The sequence below is a fragment of the Panicum virgatum genome, chromosome 2K (genome assembly GCF_016808335.1).
Source record: "Panicum virgatum strain AP13 chromosome 2K, P.virgatum_v5, whole genome shotgun sequence".
Lineage (NCBI taxonomy): Eukaryota > Viridiplantae > Streptophyta > Magnoliopsida > Poales > Poaceae > Panicum > Panicum virgatum.
In genome coordinates, this window is record NC_053137.1 from 42,417,970 (window position 1) to 42,433,864 (window position 15,895).

Below are 15,895 nucleotides of genomic sequence, written 5' to 3' on the forward strand. Positions count from 1 at the left end.
GCGAGTTCAACTAACTCCTCTGAATTCAATATCCACAATATGCGACAAACCACTGGTTCAATTTATTTAATACGTGATCCTGAGCTTGAAATGCTTTATGCATTCCAAAAATTTTCCGGGCATTAAGTATGGTACTACTAATCTCCCCCTAATGCCTGGAAAAGCTCATTTATTCTAAAACCAGCATACGGGTTGTAAATAGATCCTTTATAGAGATCTAGATACTGAACAATTGACGGAGATTGAAATCTCAGATTGATCCCTAGTTTCCTGTATGCACCCATCAATGTATGCTGCGGTGGTGAGATTGGCACATATACAATGTAACCTAATCTTACGCAAATAGGAAATCTTTATGGATTCCTACGTACTAAATGCATATAGGGGATATGCAGTTAATCATAAGTCAGGAGTGTGTAAATCTAACATACCCCAACACGAAGTTGGAAAATAGCAATTCTCTAACAGCGGTCCTTTATTATTTTGATGTCTTTCTCATAAATTTCATTTTCCCTTTTGGATATTTAACTGAATTCTAATGCCGAAACAATTGTTTTGAGGCATATATAAATTCAGTAGTGTTCAGGACAATGAGCTCACAATTTGAGCCATTATTTACCAAATGCATGGTTGAGTGTGGATAGTTCACACACTCTAGATCATCTTATAGATGAATCTTTACAATCATAAAATGCCTGATCTGTCCATGCAATGTTTGTATCGGACCCAAACATATTCTCTTGAATATGATCAAGGAATCTAAGACATTGAAATATAGTTTTAAGATAAGAGGGTCTTAAAATCCATTTTACTGTGGTACTTATCGTAACCACACTTTTGAAAAAAAAATATGACCAACAGAATTGCCAATAATTTTTCAACTAATCCCATAGGATGGGCAAGTTGATCATTCCAATTTTGGAATGCATCAATAGTGTGAAAAATTATCTTATATGCAACATCTTGTACTGGAATGACTGTATGCATAATACAATCAAGATGAGACTTATCTCATTACCTAGATGTCATATCCAATATTGTCTTCTTGTGTTTCCAAATGAAACACACTTGGATATCTATAATTTGGTAAGATATGAGTCGAATTAGGACATAATTAAATATCCTCAATTGTTAACTCATATCAATAGGAAGAATGATAGTGGTAGAACAAACCAAACTATCATTGCATTGCATCAACGATGGCCAAAAATATTCCGTCTTCTTATCATAAGAACTAGGAATATTTTTCTTCCCCAATTATAGAGTTTGTGGTAAAAAAAATGTCCACTAGGCACGTACCATTCCCAGATTGGAATGATTTCCATACTATCTATATTTATATATGACAAGAATTCAATGAAATTCTCATCTAATATATAGAAATCCATAAATATTATCAAGTATCAAATTCATAATATGATACCTACAATACTTATGCGTTGATAATGTGTATTACAACATCTTTTGATGTATAACGAACAACCCCTAATTGAGGTTCATAAAATTCTTCCCTTAGTCAATGGGATAAAACCAATGCTATTTTCCACTGTCTATGGGGGATAATGATACCATCTAGAGCGAATTCATTGAACTCCTCTGAAGTCAATATCCACACATGTGACAGCCCATTGATTTAATTAATTTACACCTAAGATAAATTAAAAATCACTATGGTGATGTTGTAATCTCCAATGTAAAATTTAGGGAAAGATCCATATCTTCACTTTGTTTTGGATAGTTGGAGGTAGTCAACAAAACTTCAAACCTCACAACAATTAGAGATAGTCACAAGATGTGTATACCTCATAGACAATCATTATTAATATGGCACACACATAATAGATAATCTCTATGTCCGAAACATAGAGTAGATCTCTCAGTAGTAGGCAAATAAATTGCTGCTATAGGCACGGTCTCTAGGCTGATATATTCGCATGAATATACCGCAGCCAATGCCTAAGACTCTACTACCTGTGTGTAACCTTTAATAATGAATGATGGTAATCACCATAAAAGTGTACCATTTGTATATTTCCAAAACATTTATTTGGGAGAACACAATGTAGGTAATCATCAAGTTTAAAATAAACGTGATGTAGACCTCTCAGCAATGGGCGAATAATCTATGCCATAGGCACGGTCTCTGGGCTGAATAATTCAATATGAAATAAACGCAGCCAATGCCTAGGACTCCATTACTTGTGTTAGTATCCCAAATGTATCCAAAATATAGATATAACAATTTTGCATAACCCCTCAATAATTAAGAAATTTTTAATTAAGAGAAACAATCTTTGTTAAAATGTTACTTATAGAAAAATAACCAAATTAACAATGTTAACAAAGTACTCTACCATATTGATAATGTTTAATTCAAATATTAAAACAGAAAATTTACTAAGCACATAGTGCTATAGATGGATAGTGGCATAATTTGCACAAATCCTGTAGGGATCCAAGCAAATTTTCATATTTTATGTTAGCCTTACTAGCAAAAATGGTTTGACTGCCATTTTGCCTTTCTAGACTGGGCTAATATTAGCCTAAATACAACCGTCATTAATTAAGCATCACTTAATTAAGAGGATCCAATTTTATTGCAATTAAAATAATTGCCAACCAACAAAAATGATAAACTATTTATGTTTACGTATACAATTTTCTGGTCTCAAAAGCAAACAATGTATAGGAGTAAAGATTCTACCATACAAATTCTGTCAGAGTCCATGACTAAAATAGAAAATCATGGACACAGAGAAACATATGTAAATATTAAACAGTAAAAAGTTTGCAATATAATATCTTATGATGCAATTTCTAAAAGACTCATATGTCTAAAATTCACTCTAGGTAAATAATTTGCATCATAAGACATTTAAATACAAGGTTTAAAACAAGCATTTATATCATCAATTATAAATGCAATATATTGCAGTGTTGTATCTAGGCTAGGGGCTAAAACAGAATAATCTAGGGCCTCAAATATAAACATGTAGAACTGGATATATTGAACATGTAAATATATATATAAATTTGGAGCCTAAATGCAAGATTGCATATGAGAAAAAAAAATGGTATAACCGGGCTCGGTTGGTGGCTTCATTTGGGCCGTAGCACGGCTTGGGGTGGGGGGGGGGGCAGTCGGCCCATCTTGGCCCGATCAAGATGACGGGGAGAGGGGCGCCCTAACCGCCCCCACCCAGGAACCGTCGCTCCTGCCCAAAGAGCACGCCGCCACCGCCTGCCCACGGGTGCGCCTCCTCCTCTTGGTGCCGCCGTCCTCTTGGTGCGTCCGCCGCCGAGCCATGGAGCGCCGCCGCCACCGCCTTGATGCGCTGCCGTTGCGGCCTCCTGTGCCGTGCGCCGCCGCAAAAAGCCGCCGCGCCATGGAAGGCTGCCTGCCCCCTGTGCAAGCGCCGCCGCCTGCCCACGGGGGCGCCGCCTCCTTCCTCTGGGACGACGGTTGTTCCTTCCCTTGGGGTCCGCCGCCGCCCCTTGGTGCTGCGCCGATGCCGGCCTTGGTCGGCCGTCGGCTTCCGATGGCGGAGGGGTGGCGAGCGCCGAGGAGCGCGGTGGAGAAACCGGAGGAGCGCGACGCATGGAGTGGGGTTGCGGCTGCCGATGGCGGCAATGCCGGGCTTCCTCGTCGACGGCGAGGACTCCGATGGTGAGCCATCCAACGATCCCGACCACCGGTGAAGTGCCATTTGCGACCATGAAGGTCGTGGCATCCTACATGGCCATGGCCATGCTGTCTTTGCGGAGTCCATGAAGTCGTGAATCCGCCATGGACGGTGGTTGCCGTGGCGGTGCAGAGGCCATTGTGTCTCTGTTCTTTTCATTTTCTTGCAAGAGTTCTCGTCGAGTTCGTGAGGCAACTCGTTGAGTTGTGTCTCGGTGAGTTCTTTGGGGGTGAGCAGTGGAATTCGGCGAGTTCCCCTTGCCCTGGGAGCCAATTCAGTCCCTCTTCTTGATTCTTTCTTGCGCTCAGTGTTGAGTCTAGCGTGACTGATAACGTGTTAAAAGTAAAAGTGAATGGAATGATTGATTCTTTTGATTGATAGAGATCACTGTTTATATACAAGACCAAGGGAGGTCGAAGGGACATGCCCCTTCGGTATGGCCCCTTCGTGAGTTGGCCATTTCGTGGATTGGCCCTTTCGTGATGGCCCTTTCATGAAAGGTAACCGCCTCCTGACTAATCTTATTAACTATTACAGAAATTGATCAATAATTCTAATTTCTTCATAACAAAAATCAAATCGAACGCATAGAAAAATGGAGCTCGATTAGATAACTCTGCAAACAAAGTGGCGAAGAATAATAAACTGAATCTTACTGCACCAGCGGGCCGGATCTGGCTTGTTCTTCCTCACGTCTCTCCAACCCGACTCGTTCGACATGCGGTCCAGCTGTACGCAACCAAGTCCTCTTCTTTCCCTCCTCTCCCCAACCCCTGGCGGCGGCCCCGCTCACGCCCCTCATCGAGTGCTCTCCGGTGACCAAGGGCGCCTCCGCACCCGCTTCTGTCGGAGCGGAGCTCGCCTTGCCTGCCCGCGCCCACCCACCGCCCGTTTGTCGCGGTCGCCGCCACTGTGGACTCATCGCCCCCTCCTCTTCGGCGCTACTGGATGGCGCGGGGAGGGGATCCGTCCGGTCCTAGATAGGCCTCTCCTGCTAAAGATGGAACAGAGAGGGGTATCGAGATGGGCTATAAAACTTGTTGGAGGCTGATAACTGAAATAAAATTGATGACGTTTGAGTGATGTGATTAATATTGAGTGGTGTGATTGATGGTTTTTCTAATAACTGAAGTGAAATCATTTGAGGAAGAGGAAGCGCAAGATCTTTGGTATTCCAGAATGGATGGTTAGGATGTAGTTTGTACCTAAGATCGAACGGCTGTAATAAAAAAGGTGACGTGGCTCAATGTGGTTTCAGAGAAATAACAATCAATGATCATGAGTGGGGATCATCTTTATAAGAGATATAGATTCACGTGTGCTCGCAGGGTGCATGCAAAGCTAGTTAGCTGTGGATAGCTTACGAGAATACATCAACATTATTCAGTGTATTTACACGTACCTGTTACGAGAAATTTACCAGCTATTGAGCTGATGGATAGCTGTCAGATTTACAAGGCAATATGCATGAATTCTAGTAATTCATATACGAGGGCATATATTGTAGTAAATCATTTATAGAAATTCATATACGGTGATTCAAATGAAGGGAATAATTTACCATAAAATAATTATAGTAATCCGGATGGCTCAAGACGACAATTAGAATGGGTGTCAATGTGCATTAGAATATACAATATTATGGTAAATCACATACATGGGGTGCATACTTTAATAAATCAGTTGCAAGAATCTGCATTAAAATATTCTAGTAATTTTTTGTTGTTAGATTTACAAGGTTAGCACCTTGTAGCTTCTAGTAAATCACTTACAAGAACACCTTCTAATAAATTGTTTTGGATAATTCTCATAATTGATTAACCGCATACAAGGGGAAAATCTCGTAAGAGATTACAAGGGTAGCAGGGCATTGCTTCTAGTAAATCATTTATAAACTTCTTGACACTAGACCTCACCCTCGAGATGAATCCTCGTAACTGGCTAACTGCGTGAACAAATTTTTATTGTAACCGTGTCTATGTACTTGCTTAGCTTGCATGCACGCACGGGAACTCAGGTGCATGCAGGTACACTGGTAGAACTCAAATTCCCAAAAAAAAAATTTGCGACCATGCTTGAGCACATTTTTCATTAAGAGGGGAAGCAAAAAATTTACAAAGGGTCAATTACAGAGGAGTGGAACCAACCCCGGTCTTAGCGCACTGAACGATTACATATCAATTGCGTTGTGACCTGGTACCCGGCCTAAAGCACGCGCAGCAACATCTAAACGCCTAAAACCTGCCTGAACCCAAAGAACAATTTCATCAGCAACCCTGAGAACCACATCCTGAACAGCCTGCACCCGGCGGTCGAACGTCCTGTTGTTCGTTTCTTTCCAAAGAAGCTAGCAAATGAGAACCACCATGGAATCAAATTCCCAAAATTACCGTCAACTAATTGACGGGAACTAATTACTCTATCTATGCCATTAATGTATTGGACTGGCCCACTAATTCTGCAAGCAACGACCAGCTTGGCTCGGCTAATGCAGCCTGGGAAGCTGCCCATAGTAATAAATGACGCCGGATCCTCACGCACTCGCACCGGTTGACAGTCGGTCAGCCTGGCTACAGAATAAGTTATTTTGTAGCAGGCTACAGAGTATATATATATACACACACTCTGCACCAGCTTATATATCAAAATCAACACAAATACTATAATCCACTCTTTCTGTGTCCCAAAAGTCTGTTGATTCTTCTGACCCCAGCTCATAAGACCACATGCTCTTTCCATCTTTGGCCGCCGGCGTGATGCCCCCTTCAGACGTTGGTATGAAAGCCAGCTCGCCGTCACGATCAACAATTTCGACATGGACAGTCTCAGGCCAATCATACAACCTCGGGAAGAAGACCTTGTTCTGCATCCACTTGACCTTTGTCTTCCTCATCAGCGTGGTGAGTGTGCCGGTGAACAGCGCTCGCCCGCCCAGGGTCTCCACCGTCTCCCACTTCATCTCTTGCTCGTTGAGCTTGACGATGTGCACCGGCGTCCCACGGCGGCCAAAGAGGACGGCCATGAGTTCGCCATCGTCAGACTCGAACAGATACCTGTCCTCGCATGGTAACCCGAAGCTCTCGGGCTTGTCAAGAATCTCGAAGTGCCCATTGTCGCGGTGCCTGGCCTCGTCGTACACAGCCAGCTTCCCGTCATCGAGGAGCACGTAGAGCAAGCCGCCATGGAAGACCGGGTTGGTGTTCGGCGACGACTCAGGCAGCTTCGCGCCGTCGACGCCGGCGAGCGGCGCCGCGTAGTCCCAGTCGTCCCACTCGCCGTCGTCGTCCATGATGGCGAGGGCGGTTCGAGGCGGGCCGGCGATCGTGTGGACGCCAAACATCCTGTCCGCGCCGTCGTAGACGACGAAGTGGAACCACGCGTACCTGATCGGCGGCAGCTCGCAGACATCACCGGTCACGAGGTCGGCTTCTAGTATCATACGCCGCTGACACAATGTCAGGTGGCGCCCAACGGCGCAGCAGAACTTGGCGCTTGGTGCGTCTAGAGTGGTGGAGACCTCGAAATTCTTGTGGTAGTAAGGGCTGTAGAAGCGGAGGTTGGTCGAGCCGACGTCCGCGGCGCTGAGAAGAAGCGGGGTCAGCCACGCCGGGAAGAAGGGCGTCACGACGGAGCGCCAGTGCCTGCACGCGGCGGCGAAGCGCGGGCGGCTCGACCACGGCAGCCGCTCCAGGACGAGCCTTAGCAGATCCTTCGGGAGAGACGACCAGTCTGGTGCCATCGTCGTCGGCTCGTCGCCTCCTCCATCGGGTATGTGCTGCTTCAATTCCGATACCGCCGCCGATCGATCGTGTGCACGCGCGCGTGGTGTGTCCGGCGGAGGCGGCAGCGTTTTATATGCCGCCGGCCGGTTTCCTTGCGCCGTGCGTCCCCTTGGCCGTCGTGGGGACTCCTGAATGTCGACGTGCCGTAGTCTGACATGCTAACCAGCAGGCTCAAGTCTCAAACTCAAACAAATGCATCTTTGATCTTCCTACTCCGATAGGCTCCAGCCCGGTTTGACTACATGGGTAAATCATTGTGCGATCATATTCCGTTCCGATCCAGAAGAAAGTTTCCACGGATGGTCGTTCCGATTCCCACAATCACTTAAGTGAGGGGATGAACGGGGTTGCACAGAGCCTACTCGTTCTTTACAAAATCACTTAATAGGATCTGTTTGGATGGGCTAGTTAAAGGATCTTGAATGTTGATCCAATGGTTTAGATTGAAGTTTTCATAGTTTGCACGGAGAGGTTGGTTTGCACCTGATACGTTGCCCTATTATTAATCATACCTATATATACTAAAATTTTTAAAGTTGGCCAAATTTTCAGCCTGTCTTATTATTAGTACTATTTGGATAGACTAGTAATAAAATTTAGCACTTTGGGGCGTTAGTACTTGGATCCAAATGTCCCTCTTAATTTAGTTTTGTTCTATTTCAAACTTTTTTAAACTTTGATCAAATTTATAGAAAAAGATACCAACATTTATAACATCAAATTGGTAAAGGTTAAATCCACTATCAAATGTATATCCATAGTGTATTTATTTGGTATTATTGAAATTCACTAAACGTTTAGTTAAAACTAGATATGTTTGACCGAATTTGAAGCCGATAAAGCACTAGACAATAAAATATTATGCACGAGAGTTAGGAAGATGATTATGTCAGGATTACACAACCATCACGACCACATGGTAAGGAAAATAAAAAAAAAGTACAAGACAAATACACGGCGCATATGTAGCTCGCTGAATTCATTGGGACTTGGGACATATGGCTGAGGCGGCGGTCTCGCTGCATAGCTCTGGACCTGCACGACACAGTGACACACCCATGCCAAACATCTATAGCCTATAAAGTTGTGCAAGTTTTTGGTGAAGGGGGTGGAAGTTATAATAAGAAGCCATAGGAAGTAGGGAGACCTTCCCGTGCAACGAGCACAATGCTTTCGTTGCACCGCTTCGGCGTCTGTCATGCCATCATGACGTGCTTGTCGTGCCACCCATTGCCGCGCGCGGTGCGGGCGGCCGTGTTGGTGCCTTGGTGGTGCCCCGCGATGGCCTCCCGCGGTCGGCGCGCTCGACAGCGACCGACACGTGGCCTGCCACGACGCGCCGTCCCCGTACGCCGTGTTCCAGTGCCACGTGACGGCGCCTACGTCGAGCAGGGCCTTCGTGGTTGTTTAGGCCACTCCCAACGAGAGTTTCATAGGAATTTCATGCATATTAATTAGTATGCTATGTAGAATTATATGATGACATGGCATAGAATTTAAGAAGAAAGAAAAAAACCAGTTTCATTTAGATCAAACTCTCTCTACACGAATACCAACACTCTATGAGTCTTAAAATTAAATGCAACATAGATCTTATGAAACCACAACAAGAAACTATACATTGAGAGAGGTGGTTTTGTGGCTACCTTAAAAATATCAACATGGAACCCTCTACTGGGATTAGCCTTAGAGTGAGGTGCTTGAATGTAAATGAGAGACACAAAATGAGAGAGGAATGAATCTTTGTATTGATCTTAAAAGTCTGTACATATATATACATGGGGAAAGGGTGCCACAAAGGGACACCAATGAATAGATACCTGGTGGATGAGATCACACCAGTTTTATTCCTAACACTCCACCTTGATCGAATCCATCTTTAAGATCAAAATTCTTTCATAAATTTGTCCAAAAACCCAGTGAGAAAAATATAAGAAATATATATGGATATGCCATATATCCCTAAGAACAAGTTCAACCACGTCCATGCAACAGCATAACGACTAATCTAGTAGATGTTGTCGTTCTTGCTCAATCGCTTGACCACAGGGACCAAACATTGGGACAATCGACGAGAGGCAGAGTCCTCCCTGGCAGTGAACAGCTCGAAGCCGTGGTGTCCATGGCTAAAGGCACAGCGGCGGCGGCCTGCAGGGCACAAAGACGGCGGCGGCGTGGGGGCAGAACGGCGGCGGTGTGGCGGCAGAACGGCAGCAGCGGCGACAGGGCACAAGGCCGGCAGCGGCGGCATGATGCATGGCACAAGGCCGGCGGCGACTGGCCCGTCTAGGGAAGGGAAGGCCAGGGGCGGTGGCAGGCGGCACAACGGCGGCGGCCGGCGTCGCGGGCAAGGCCAGGGCCGCGGCCTCCCGGGTCGCCGGCGGCTAGGGTTCCGGCGTCGGGCCCGGTGGTGACAGTGTGTGCGTGAGAGAGGTGAGGAGAAACGAACGAGACAAGGAGAAAGAGAGCGTGAGTTTGAGAGTTTCAGGCTGTCACTTCATATAAGGGTAAAAAAGTCCATACGAAAATGTGTATGGTGCTCATACACCTGACAATGGGCCCAAGCCGGTTGTATACGTAGAAAATGGCACATCTCGATGAAACTTAAAGTTGTAATGGTACATCTCAAATTAGGCTCTTCCCATCCCATAAATCCCGTAAACACAAAAAAACATTAAATCAAATGTTTCGACACATATATGGAGTACTAAATGAAGTCTATTTATAAAACTTTTTGCATAAATGAGCTGTAAATCGCGAGACGAATCTAATGAGCCTACTTAATCCATGATTTGCAACAGTGATGCTACAGTAACAATTCGCTAATTATTAATTGATTATGGATTAATTAGCATCATTAGATTCGTCTCGCGATTTACAACCCATCTGTGCAAAAAGTTTTGTAAATAGACTTCATTTAGTACTTCAAATTAGTAAGATTCCATTGTAAATTTTTTTTGCAAAACACGTAAACACAGCCTTAGACGAATTGTAATAGTATATTTCAAATTTTTAAAAATTGCAATATTGCAATAGTACCGATCCAAATAACCAAACCCCGTCCGATTCCCTCGCCGGCTCCACCTCACGCGCCTGCGCTCTCCAGACTCCAGCGGCCGCGCGCGGTGCCAGCGCCGCCGGCCCGCCTACGCCCACCTCCCTCCTCCCCCAGGCCTCCTCGCCCTCGCGCACCCCGGCGTGCCTGCCAACGCCGCGGCTTCCACCTCGCGTGCGGCTCCGGCCGGCGCATCGATGCGGGTAGCGCGACCGCTGGCCCGGCCCCAGCACCGGCCTCAGCTCCGGCGGCCGTCACCCCCCTTGGGCGGCGCATCGGCGCGGGTGACGCGAGCCCGCTCTTCCTCTCCGTCGCCGTTGTCGGCTTAGGTCTACGGCCGGATGTGGCAGCAGCTCACCATCAGGCCCTTCGCTGGGATGACCACCCACCAGGTACGCCCACCCCACGGGGCCTGAAGCACTTTTACTCAAGATACGGCATCGTGCATCCAGCGATTTATAGTTCTAGATCTTCATTTCTGACGTCCGCTCCATTGCTTTTTCATGTCTTTGTTCCAGGATATTTTTTATATACCTTTCGATTTGGTTTCTGCAGTAGGTTATTTTCTACACCTTTCGATTTGGTTTCTGCAGCTTGATTTGGCTAGATAAGGAATTTATGTACAAGATGTGAATCATGACGGCCTCTCCGAACTGCTCGCGTCCCTCCATGTTGCATCTTTGCTTTTGATAGATGCAGAGATGCAGTCAGGCAACCACTGATGTATATTGTTGCTTGATACAGGATGTGGATCTTCGCGACCTCTCTGCATTGTTTCCATCCCTTCAGGTTGCATTCACACATGGTCAGGAAGGGGACTGAACTAGTGAAATTCTTAATTCTGCAATACTTCATGACTCATGAGTCCATGCATCATACCTTTCATCACATCCTATTCCTGGAGTTGTAGTAACAATTGGTCCTTCGTGGCATATGTGCATCCATTCTGACTTTTGCAGCCAGGATGGGGAGCAGGCCAGATTGCACATATTCTGACCAAATACAAATAACAGAAATGTGAAATATCTAACCTAATTTAAGTGCTATGATCCAGAGACAACCTGGAATATGACCCTCATTGCTGACTATCTCATATCTTCAACAAAGTTTTTGCCAACATATGGTCCTATTTTGTAATATGCTTAGATTTTCTTCAGGAGTAATCTCATATATGCTTTTGCTTTCCCTTTGTAACTACAACGGAAGTACCGCGTTTACATGTTGTATGATGCTGTTATATGAATGCTTTGTCAAAAAAAAATTATTCAGCCTGTCCCTGGGAGTCTATTATGTTATTCATAACAGGTTATTTGTACATCACCCTAATACTTCCCAAAATTATCCTAATGAACTACTTTTGACAGTAGTACTGCTCTGTTTATGTTCCTGAAAACCATGTCCACATTTTCCTGACATTACCAATGTTTCAGTGCCTAATAGTAAACAACAGGACTGCTAATTTGGTTTCCCATACAGCTTGCTCACCAACCACAAACGTCTACACCTACCACGATATTTGGTCCTTCCTAGATCTGCTCAGTTTTCGTTTGCATGAGACATCGCATTATTTCCATAGTGGTTGCCCAATCTGATGCAAGAAATATAATAAGAAAGGATAGGTAAGCTCAATTTTCATTTGTTATTATTTTGTAGGTCATTATCCACTTACATTGACGACTTCCCCAATGGTATATGGCCATGCTGACAATTGCTGATTGGCTGACCTGAACTAAAACAGGTATCTATTTTTTTTTTCTGGACAATACCCACCATAATAATAACTACTAATATTATGATGTGTTGGAAGGATTTAGGACGATGGTTCTTACAATCACAGCTCTTCTATTTGAAGTTAGTCAACATGGTAACTCTGCTTACACCTATAATTCACCTAATGTTCTTTTTACTTATAGATTTATGTGAAGCTTCTCCTGTACGTGGTACCGTATTTTAGGTAAAATGGTATACAAATCTGCATTGATCTCATGAGAGAACATGACACCATTTTTATTGACTAATCTCATAAAACTGCTTTCTGTTTATGTAACGGGTGTTCTGTTTGCAGCCTGTTCACCTGCCAATTTTAGAAACTATGAAATTGGTTTGGACAATCTCATCCTTCACCATATCCTGTTTGGTTAATAATTTTGTTGGTAGATATAATATCTGACAGTGTGCCGCTGACACCACCAGCCAGTTCTAATTATTTACTCCGTGATACAATTCTTTCAACTTCAGGTTTCACTACACCGTATACATCCATGCAAGGATTGCAAAGCCTTCGTTCCCCTTTTACAAAGCCCTTTGTGTTCTATGGTCCCTAATATGCGGCTCACATCTTATAAGGTACTAAATCTTCCCTCCAAAATTGATCATGGCATGATCCATACCTATTTCATCAGTACAAGACTGTTTTTAACCTCCAAATATTTTTCCCATGTGTTCTTTACAGCTGCTTCTGAATATCTGTGTTGCAACCAATTGTCGCTGCCTCAAGAGAATAGGACAGATGCATGCATCTTCTAACTAATTATACTATTTTTTTTATTCCAAGTATGATCAATTGATCATACATATGAACTATGATGTACTATAATTTATGCTTGCTGCTTGCACGGGGATACCAGCTAGTATATATATATATATATATATATATATATATATATATAGGGGAGAAAGGGATTGGCAAGTCCGGCAAGCCTCTGTGGTACAAGGGATCAACATTCCACAGGATCATCTCGGGGTTCATGATCCAAGGAGGCGATTTCATAAACGGCAACGGAACGGGGATCGAATCCATCTACGGCAGCACCGAGAGTTCCCTGACGAGAACTTCAAGCTCAACCACGCTAAAGCCGGTAGGTACTACGTACACATATACTGATGACTAGCAAAATGCTGAGCTGAAAGTCTGAAACCCTAGCTACTAGTTGCAATTAACTTGCAACCACAAAAAACACACTTCCATGTATATGTATGCATGGAATGGAGCTGCACAGCGAGTTGCTTGATCACCTCTGAATGAATCTCTCATGTGCGATCTGCAGGTACCCTGTCCATGGCCAACTACGGACCAGACTCCAACGGCTCCCAGTTCTTCATCACCACTGTAGATGAAAACCAGTAGTATATAATCAATCCCTTACAACTACAGTTTTTTTTTAATCAATCCCTTGAATGTTCTTGAGCATAGCTGTGATGAGTTTACATGCATTTTGACCAGTTTTGATTTTTGAGATTGTTTACTGTCGCTGATATGACGGTGTGCCTACTACCTGCTGCTACTTGGTTAATTTTGTGCGTGCAATGCATGCAAACTGAAGGTTGCAGAAGAAGCTGGACGGGAAACATGTTGTGTTTGGTAAGGTGGTGGAAGGGATGGACGTGGTCCGCAAGATCGAAGCTCAAGGCCAAGAGACCAGCGTGCCAAAGACCAAGGTCGTCATAGTCAACAGCGGGCAGCTAAACTGATGATGCTACCCATCATGATCTCTGATCTCTGGTGATGATGATGACCTGATGATCCATCCATCTTGTTAATTAAGAAACCAAACATGGTTGTGTTTTTCAGTGTGCCATCACATGCATGTTGTTGTCACAGTGCCAAGCCTAGAAGCTGTTGTATCGCAACTTTTCATCCTCTCTTGATGAAACATGTGTGAATGCAGTTCATGAAAAAGAATGTTGTTGTCCTTATTTGTTTCGTTAGAGCTGATTTGTGTCTTACACAATTTACGCTCACTTCATTCCGAATTGTAAGTTGTTTTGGCTTGTACTTTTTTTTTCCAGACAAGGGCAAGCCCCATTTCCATTTATAAAGATAAACGGAAATGCAAAAGATCACGTTTACACAGAGGATGATACGTATATGCCACATACAGGGCGCACTACTAACCATTCTGAACTTAGTCAGAAACCAGTTTTGGCTTGTATATATAGCTTTTGCTATGTATCTAGATTCTAGACTATGAATATAGAAAAGCCAAAAGTCAAAACAACTTGCAATTTGAATAGAATAGAGTATTATATATGTGACTTTGCTTATCCAGTTTTCCCTAAAAAAAATTGTATGAGGAAGACTAGCAAAGGTATATGTTAACTTATACTCCATCTATTTGTTTATTTGGATTTTTCGAAGTACATAACTTTTGCTATGTATTTAGATACACACTGTAGCTATTGAATGGAACTAGTACATGCACCGAGGGCCGTTTGAAATACATGATTTTTTTTAAGAATTGGAATACATGATTTTTACAGAAGTCGTATACAAATTAACCAAAGCAGTTTAAGGCTACCCGCACTCATCCTCTATTTTCATCCTCTAAGATTTGAAGAAAACATTCATAAATTAACCAAAGCAGTTTAAGGCTACCGCACTCCTCATCCTCTATTTTCATCCTCTAAGATTTGAAGAAAACATTCATGGCCACCGGGGCGCACGCTCGTTTAGGGCTTGTTCGGTTGCACACGGTTTTATTCCGGGCCCAGAATGATAGAAACAATAAGAGATATAACAAGAGACCCGGATTTATTCCGGGTCGAAAACTATTTGCAACAAAATAAGCTCATAATAGATACAACAAGAGACCCGGAATCAATCCATGAGTCTAGAGATGGGGAATGAATCCGGGTCTTTTGTTGTATCTATTATGAGCTTATTTTGTTGTAAGTAGTTTCCGACTCGGAATAAATCCGGACCTCTTATTATATCTTTTAGGGCTTGTTCGGTTGCACACGGTTTTATTACAAGCCCGGAATGATAGAAACAATAAGAGATATAACAAGAGACCCGGATTTATTCCGGGTCGAAAACTACTTGCAACAAAATAAGCTCACAATAGATACAACAAGAGACCTGGAATCAATCCATGAGTCTAGAGATGGGGAATGAATCTGGATCTTTTGTTGTATCTATTATGAGCTTATTTTGTTGTAAGTAGTTTCCGACCCGGAATAAATTCGGACCTCTTATTATATCTCTTATTATTTCTATCATTCCGGGCCCGGAATGAAACCGTGTGCAACCGAACAAGCCTTTATTATTTCTATTATTCCGGGCCCGAAATGAAACCGTGTGCAACCGAACAAACCCAAACCCAAACCCAAGGTGTGTTTGATTTCTGCGCTCTACGCAGCCTGGACGGCGAGCCAGGCTTAGGCCAGCCACGGCCTGCCCACATGTGCATAAGGCAGCTTGTTTGATTGTGTTGCAGCATTAGAGCCCGACCCAGATCTTTTTGTGTTTGATTTTGCATCCTGTAGCCTGGCCCAACCCCAACCCAGGCTTTTCGTTGCCCAGAATCGCCCGCGCGAGCTCGCGGAAGCCAGACCGCGAAGAAACGAAACCGATGAGCGTATTGGCAGATACAGGA

At 43.9% G+C, this 15,895-nt stretch overlaps 1 protein-coding gene and 1 pseudogene across 1 annotated transcript; one reads left to right on the plus strand and one right to left on the minus strand.

Annotated features, from left to right (window-relative positions):
* Window positions 1–6,318: 6,318 nt before the first annotated feature.
* LOC120695320 lies at window positions 6,319–7,422 on the minus strand. Its single transcript, XM_039978602.1, has one exon. It carries the CDS (start codon window positions 7,420–7,422, stop codon window positions 6,319–6,321), a length of 1,104 nt encoding a protein of 367 aa, XP_039834536.1.
* Window positions 7,423–10,511: 3,089 nt separating this feature from the next.
* LOC120677993 lies at window positions 10,512–14,216 on the plus strand (annotated as a pseudogene).
* Window positions 14,217–15,895: the final 1,679 nt, after the last annotated feature.

Bases quoted from the DNA above. Each gene is read 5' to 3' on its own strand.
- LOC120695320 (XM_039978602.1), bottom strand. From the start codon at position 7,422: ATGGCACCAGACTGGTCGTCTCTCCCGAAGGATCTGCTAAGGCTCGTC.